The 8,152-nt window shown below is 45.8% G+C and overlaps 1 protein-coding gene across 1 annotated transcript; it reads left to right on the forward strand.

The window, feature by feature from the left end:
* The first annotated feature begins 33 nt into the window (after positions 1-33).
* On the forward strand, positions 34-8,152 carry LOC124061343 (fibroblast growth factor receptor substrate 2-like). The gene is made up of 7 exons (XM_046393051.1): positions 34-446; positions 3,377-3,465; positions 3,546-3,637; positions 4,102-4,288; positions 5,867-6,001; positions 6,152-6,315; positions 6,670-8,152. Exons 3-7 carry the CDS (start codon positions 3,572-3,574, stop codon positions 7,732-7,734), a joined length of 1,617 nt encoding a protein of 538 aa, XP_046249007.1. The 5' UTR covers positions 34-446; positions 3,377-3,465; positions 3,546-3,571; the 3' UTR covers positions 7,735-8,152.

The following is an 8,152-nucleotide window of genomic DNA, read 5'->3' on the forward strand; positions in this document are numbered from 1 at the left end:
GCTTCACCACATTGGAGACTGCTGCTGCCTGGAACTCTCGGAAGTTTAGCCAAGTTGCAGTGATTTAGCCCAATAGGCTAGCAGTAGAGAAGACGGTCCGACCACAGCAAACTTGGTTTTCGGCGAAAAAAAAGTGCGTTTGGACGGAACCTCGCCCCCGACAGTGAACCAAGAAGGACTATTGATGGATATAAACCGTTTTTCATTTTTTCATTTGCGCAAACACGAGCGGTAGACACATTTGAAAGAAGTTGTGATTGTTTTTTTTTGGCGCTCTAGTAGCGCAGAGGAAAGATGGAGGATCTGCTGGTGTAGCAGCGGGCTAACGCTAGCTGGCTTGTTGGTTTACTGGCCAGCGTCGTTTAGGGACAAATACGAGCTTCTTCAGAACTGTGTGGATGTCCGGAAAGTTTGGACGCGGTAATTCAACACACTAACTGCGCCTCGTAAGTATGACTTCATGAAGTGACTGTTGTATTTACATTTAGAGAATAGCTAGCGAGCGGAATGCGTTGGTGTGTTCTCGGAACGCTAACTGTAGCCTCGGAGCTAATTAGGTAGCTGAAATCTGTGTTAGCTTATTCAACCAGCAGGGAGGTCAACTTAGCTTTGTGCTAACTAGCTGCCATTACACTATCATCATACCACACAGAGAGAAAGAGCCTCGCTCCGGCTAATTACCAACTTATTCAAACTGTAGCTGTTACTAAAGTGAAGTTGTACAAACTTGTGCAACTTAACTAGCAGTTTGACTAAGTTGGTCATCGCTAATCCCGCAGCTGTTCGTGGTGTGTGATGTGTTCATTTGAGTGTTTATTCCAGTCGGAGCTGCTCGGCTGGTAAACACCCAAACATGGTTAACTGAGCAGGCACAGCGCGGAGAGTTTGTATGAAGCTGTAACAGAAGGTTAAAATGAGTTTGACTGAATGCCAACACTCTGCCATTGTGTGCCTCTCACATTTAATCAAACTTGATAATCGGAAATCACTATTTTTTATATATACATATATGTATATTTTTTTAGCAGGCCTTCCCCTAAATTAACATTTATTTTCATTGTCGAGTACGTGTGCGTGTTGGTCTTTCTGTAAATTATTTTGTCTCGCATGCAACAGTAATGACAAGCTACCAGAGCTCAAAGTAATGCTTAGTGTTTACTCATTCTGCTCAAAGTCTCCAAAGAAATGAAGTTTACAAACAAACTAACAACCGGCATTTTCACTGAGAAATCACTTAAATTGTCACTGATACACAAGCAAATGAATGGACGAAAAAGCCGAAAACTAACTGCTGTCAGTTTCGCTGATGTCCTTATCTCAGTGAACTGAAGATCCTCTGGGTTCTGGACTGTTGGATGGGCAGAACTGGGACACTTTAGACTGAATGGTTAATTGAAAATAATCAACTGTCTGCAACTGACAGTTATTTTATTTATGGAGTAATTAGACAGTTAATTTTTTTAATATTTTCTGTGAGAAAAGTGTCAAACGTCCATCGCTCTATGGTGACATCTTCAGGTGTCTAAAACCTGAAGAAATTCAGTTCACTGTGATGTAAAACAGAAAAACCGTCACACTGGAGAAACCAGAAAGTTAACGTGTATTTTTGCCCATCTTCCTCTGATCACCTCATTGATTGTGTCGGATATATAACCAAAAGGATAATTCACTGAAAAAAATTACAGCCAATAGTTAAAATTAAACATAGTTGCACTGAATATGGATTAATTTGCTGATTATTTTCTTGAAAAGTTAGTTTAAAAGTGGTGAATTCCTCAGAGTCCAAAGTGAGGTTTTCACTTGTCCTGTTTTGTCTTTTAAGACAAAGAAAAACGCCACATCCACACATTTTAGATGCACTGCATTGTTGGCATTCTTGCTGGTATAAAGACAAACTTATAATTGATTATTGTTGTTGATGATTAATTTTCTGTCAATCACTTAATCTGAAGCTCTGATACAGATAGATAGATGACTTCATTAAGCCCTGGGGGGCGGGGGATTAGGTTATCACAGCAGCTCGTTACGTTCATATGCCAAACAACATTACAAAAGTAAGATAAAAATGCTTATGAATAAGCTAAACACATAGAAAATTAGTCCGGTTCAGTGCTCACGGATCTGGCATGAGCAGATATATGCACATTAGTTATGTCAAGCTTTCGCCTGTTGGTCATTAGTTTCTCTCAGATTGACGAGTTTGTTTTAAAGGATTAAAGGTTCACATGAAGTCTGTCTTTAAATGAGAACGGGTAGTTTTTAGTCGCAGAAGTTTAACATAAAGCTGCAGTGGTTGATCAATTGGTGAGTATTAAATTGCAATTGATCACTAATCTGTTGTTAGAATTTATTAATCTTTTAATATGTAAATACTTTTTCTTTCTTCTGTCAACATAAGTGGGCTGTCTGTGTTGACTGTTGGTCGAGTTAAACACCTGAGGACGTCACTTTGGACTCAGGATCAGCCAGTTTTGTTTATTCAAGCCCAGTATTAGTAATATTGATTGATCGATTTATTGGTAATCAGTGAAACCGATAACTGATATTTTGAGTTGATACATTTACTGTCAAAATGAAAATGTTAAAATTGAAAATGAAAAATAAACTGGATGGAGTGTAACTAAGTACATTTACTCCTGTACTACCTTGAGGTACTTGTACTTTACGTACTAGTTACTTTGTAGTTTGCCCCAGACCCTTTTTCTGTGGTTCATGAGGTGTCAAGTATCACAATTTACTGCTTTTCTTTATCATTTGGGACTGTATGTGAAGAGTCCTTTGGGTTTGGGCTCTGGGAAAATGTTCTGAGTAGTTTTCACAATTTTCTCACACTTTGTAGACTAAAAAGCTGGTCAGTCAAGAATATGAGTGGCAGATTAATCAGTAATGAAAATGATTGTAACTGCAGTTACTTTAATTGTGCTGCAATGGACAGACGGCTGAAGCCTCAATATCTTCAGCATGTCTTTAAAAAGATTTAAATGAATCACTGCAAATTTTGTGGGGAACTTAACAGGACAGATGGGACATTTAGCACATAGCAGTTTATAAAAAAACTTCATATACTTCAGAACGTGTTAAAGTTCACAAAGTACCGTTAAAACATACCATATAAAACATCAGCTAGAAAGGATACTTCAGTGTGTGAGTAGTTTGGGGAAACATAAGTAAATAATTGAAATGGTAACCATTTAGTAAAAGGCACAAACACCTGAAAGTAGCAGAAGTTTACCAGTGAGGAGTAGAACGTATTCAGGTATGTACTTTGATTTAGAAACTGTCGTAGTGTTTCTTGACAAACAGAAGAATCTTCACTGTCAGTGCTGAACACAGTCGTCATGTAAATGTGTGTATGTGTGTGCGTGTGTGCGTGCAGAGCTGCTTTTCATGTTGACAGATCAACTAAAGCATGAGAGTCCGTCAGGCTCTGAGGATGGAAGCAGAGCTACTGGAGGCAGGATTTAGGTGAGGCCACCTTCACACACTCGTGTCACCGTAACATGAAGTGTTTCATGCAGTCAGCATGCATGTTTGTTGTTTTCCAGACATCAGATGGTGCTCTGAAGAAGCCATGGGTAGCTGCTTAAGCTGTCCAGAGAAAGAGTCAATTCCAGATAATCATCAAAGTAAATTCAAGGTGAGTTCGTGCCTCAGCCTGTCTCAACAGCCACCTCGCCGTCAGTCCACACCCTGGATTATTCACTAATGACGGTTCACAAACTCATTTCTCAATTTCCACGTGTTTCTCTTCCTCCCAACCAATGGTGTGCTGAGAACAAATTCTGTAGCTCCGTGTCGGGCCAGAACTTTACCAGGAACGTGATTAGTTTGCAGCCATTTTCAGGACGCAGGCAGAAAAACAAGTTGTGTTAGACTTTTTATCGTAAAAATTCTGCCATAGTGTATTATGTTTAATGATGAGGACACTTAACCTTTTTATAATAGCTACAATAGCTAATTAATGTGTGCACTTTCCTCCAACGGGACATATGATTCTTGACAGGGTTGTGTGTGAATTATTAACATTACGGTAAATTGCTCTCATCGTTTTAATGTGCCAAAACGGCCTTCACATTTGTGCTGTTGTGTGTACCTGTTCAGGTGATAAACGTGGACGACGATGGGAACGAGTTGGGCTCAGGTGTGATGGAGCTGACCGATGCCGAGCTCGTCCTCCACACTCATCGACGTGACGACGTCAGGTGGCCTTACCTGTGCCTACGGCGCTATGGTTACGACTCCAACCTGTTCTCGTTCGAGAGCGGCCGGCGCTGCCAGACGGGACAAGGTACCTGCTGTTTGTGATGACATCACGGCGCATCAGCAGATGCAGCCTTCCTCCCAGCACGTCTGCTCATGTTATACTAAAACTGCATTTACACCAAGCAGATCAGCCCCGTTCAGTTTGTCGCCGTTAGAACTTTTGTGTTGTGGGTGTTTGTGATAGAACGACTGTGTTCTGTCCCGATTTTACCCCTCGAAGCTGAAAAGCTGACGCTGCTGACCACTGATTGGTCTGAGAGAGTGACCACAGTCGCCTTCTGTCTCGCTGCCTGCAGCATCGTCTTAAAACTCGTCTTCTCTCTGTAATAAACAGCCACATACTGGGACCGAACAACAGGAAGCACTCGACGTCCTGTGCTCCTGTGGTTATAGGCGTGGAGTAGCTTGGTGTGCTCGGCGAGCAGAGGAAAGGCTCGGCATTAGATGAACAGTCCGACTCATAGTAAATAAACGCTGCTGCAGCTTTTGAAGGCCAAGGAAAGTCTCGTCTGGTGTTTCCCAGATGCTGCGGAGCGAACGATAACGTCTGCCTGCCGTGGAACGATTAGCGTTCAGGTACACGTCGCTCTGGAAACGCAGCTCGGTCCGGAGCAGACTGTGGTTTCATGTGCACCTTGTTGTGAGGGGAGATAAAACTGTGAGGTTTTCATCTAAACTCTCGCTTGTCTGGGAGTAAGTAACAGCATCATCAAAAAAACAAAAAAAACCCTAAAAGCACGACACGTGAGAATGAAATGAGCTTGAGTTTAGTGTTTTCTTGTTAAACGTGTTTGTTCATGTCATGTGTTAGTAGCTTTAAGCCACTGAACTAATGTGTGGGTTTAACAGACATACTGTGTGCTTAGAATTTAATTAACTCATTTTACTGGGCTGGGAAGTTCAGCTGGTGCTGCGTTCATGTCACATCAAGTTGTTGATATTATTGGTATCACAGCATCGTTGTTATACTAACTCGAGTTTTTAAAATCATAATGTTCCCACTGAGTGAGTTCATTAAGCGCAGCACTGACATCAGCTGTCAGCAGTCAGTCCAGCAGCAGCAGCAGGTCGTCCACGTTGCTCCTACAGCTGAAACGACACCAGCTGAATGAGCTGCGCCCAATAAACTGGACACTGAGTGTGTGTCGACGTGTGTGCAGAGTGAGTTTCATTCACTGTTCGTTCACTTTAGTGATGAAAATGAGCGACTCGTTGCTTTGTTGTGAATTGAAAAGCTTCAGAGAGCCGACTTCCCAACAAATAGAAAGATCCATGAACATCACTTCTGTTAATTATGTTGGCTTCAGAGAAAGCAAACAGTTTAAACAAATTATAAAACAGGCAAACACAATAGTTGAGTCCATCATTTATGCTGATGGGGAGATGTGTTTGTTTGACTCTCTGCTTAACCAGTTTCCTCGAGGAAACCCTGAATGCTCTCAGGTATCGAGTTGTTTCGTTACTTGAAGAAATCATCCAGCACTGCAGCACTTAATGTTGATGGTGAATTTGTGTGGTGTCCAGTGTGCTCAGATTATGCCAGCAAGATGCAGAAACGTGAAGTCGACTGTTTAAAGTTTCCGTGTAATTTCTGTTCTTTCAGGTATTTTTGCCTTCAAATGTTCTCGAGCTGAAGAGATCTTCAACATGCTGCAGGAGGTGATGCACAGCCACAGCATCAGTGTGGTGGAGGAGGCGGTGCTGGAACCGAACCAGCAGGCAGCACACACTCCTGCAGGTACACGCACACACACACATGCCACAGTAGAGCATAACACGAATACCAAGCAGAGATTTGTATCAGCACACGATTCTGTCGGCCGTGCGACACGTAAATAAAATCATGGTGGTGTCTGAAACCTGAAGAGTCTGTCTGTGTTGTTGTCAGCTCTGGGTTACTCCGTGCCCACCGTTCCGAACGGCGTGACCAGGATCCCCTCTGTGGGTGAGGCTCCGTCTCACCCCTCCACCCGTCACCCGTCTGTGGCCAGCACCCGTCTGCCCTCAGTGGGGGAAGAGTCCACACACCCTCTGCTGGTGGCTGACGAGGCGGTAAGAGACAAAGCCGCTTCCTGTTTCTGACATGATTGCCGATCATTAGTGATGTTTCAACAGGAAATATTCACTGGGATTGTTTTATACCTGCCAGCAAGGTCTGTCCACGGCCAAAACCTGAAATATTTTCAAAATAAAACGTAGATTTAAATGAAACTTTGACATTAACTGAGTGCATCAGAAAAAAACACAACAGCTGATACTCAGACAGTAAATATTGGCTCAGCTTTACTGCGACAGTCGCAGTTAAGTGTTTTGTGTTTGAGTGTTTATGGTACAGCTGTCATATTTCAGAGCAGATGATGTAATAGTGATGTAATCACACCTGTGTCTGTGGTTCCACCTGTGCAGGTTCACACCTACGTGAACACCACCGGGCTCCTGGAGGAGCAGCCCAGCCCGCTGACCGTCACCACCCCCCTGGAGAGCCCCACTTCTCCCCAGTCTCAGTGTCCTCCGACTCCCCCGCCTCCTCCGAGGGTCCACACCGAGCCGCTGGCCCCGCCCACCCAGCCGGAGCCCCAGGTGCTGCTGGAGCCTCAGGGGGTTCGCTTCGTCCTGGGCCCCACACCCGTTCAGAGGCAGCTGATGGAGAAGGAGAAGGAGAAGAGACAGCAGGAGGCAAAGGAGGCCGAGGAGCCTCAAGAGACTAACGGCCACACAGAGGCCCCCGCCGAGGCCGAGCCGGCTCCCCTAATCTCCAACGGCTCCTCCTCTTCCTCCTCCTCTAATCCCTCTACCGCTCCTCGTCGCCACCGCCCGCCCCCTCTCACCCCCGACCTGCAGAATGTCAACAACTCGGCCCAGCGGCGCACCGCCCTGCTGGACTACGAGAACCTGCCGGCACTGCCGCCGGTGTGGGAGGCGAGGAAACCGAGCGCAGAGGAGGAGGAGAACGGCTGCAGCGGCCTGAAGACGCCGTCGCTCAACGGTTACAACCACCACCCGCACCACGGCCTGCTGCACCACTCCTACTCCCACCCTCTGTCCGCCGCCCTCGAGTCCTCACACAACTACGTCAACACGGAGAACGTGACGGCGCCGCTCAGCGCCCACCGGCCCGACACGGCCCGGCGCCGCGCCGACGGACCCACCATCTTCAACTTCGACTTCCGCCGGCCGCCGCTGTCGGGCCACCCGGAGCCGCCCAAGACCCTCAACTACATTGAGGTGGAGATGGACAACAGCAGCGGGAACAAGGGAGCTTCAGATGGCAGCAACCCCCACACGCCCCGCACCCCCACCTCTCCCCTGCCCCCCACCACCCCCACCCGCCGCACCGAGCTCTACGCCCTCATCGACATCGAGCGCACCGCCGCCATGTCCAACCTGCAGAAGGCCCGGCCGCGAGACGACGGCACGTCACGCAAGACGCGACACAACAGCACGGAGCTGCCCACCAAAAGCACTGTGTGACACGCACCTTCCACTTCCTGTTAGCTCCCAACACGCTGCCGCCGCTCGGGCAGACCTTCTTTATATTCCCACATGGAGACGCAGTGACAGACCCTGAGTTAATGACTTCCTGTGTGGTCACCTGTTGAGGTGGACCATCACAAATGAACGTATAGCAGTTTATTCCTCTGGTGATATGATACCTCTGATGTTGACTCACTGTGCAGAGCGTCAGCTTGATGACTGCATTCCTCCTCTTTATATGGTACAAATCAGTATTACTGAACAAAGCATTCCATTTAGCCTTTTTTATATGATTCACTACATGCTGCTGTAATTCAGTATCTAAGGACGACGACATGGTACACGACATTATGTTTCTGAATATGTACAGTAGATTCTGGCTGCACAATAAATGTCTGTTCTGTTTTTATTTGTA

The sequence above is a fragment of the Scatophagus argus genome, chromosome 7 (genome assembly GCF_020382885.2).
Source record: "Scatophagus argus isolate fScaArg1 chromosome 7, fScaArg1.pri, whole genome shotgun sequence".
In the NCBI taxonomy this organism is placed as follows: domain Eukaryota; kingdom Metazoa; phylum Chordata; class Actinopteri; family Scatophagidae; genus Scatophagus; species Scatophagus argus.

Bases quoted from the DNA above. Each gene is read 5' to 3' on its own strand.
- LOC124061343 (XM_046393051.1), top strand. From the start codon at position 3,572: ATGGGTAGCTGCTTAAGCTGTCCAGAGAAAGAGTCAATTCCAGATAAT. The intron at 4,289-5,866 runs GTACCTGCTGTT...CTGTTCTTTCAG, and splicing joins GCGCTGCCAGACGGGACAAG to GTATTTTTGCCTTCAAATGT. The intron at 6,316-6,669 runs GTAAGAGACAAA...CCACCTGTGCAG, and splicing joins TGCTGGTGGCTGACGAGGCG to GTTCACACCTACGTGAACAC.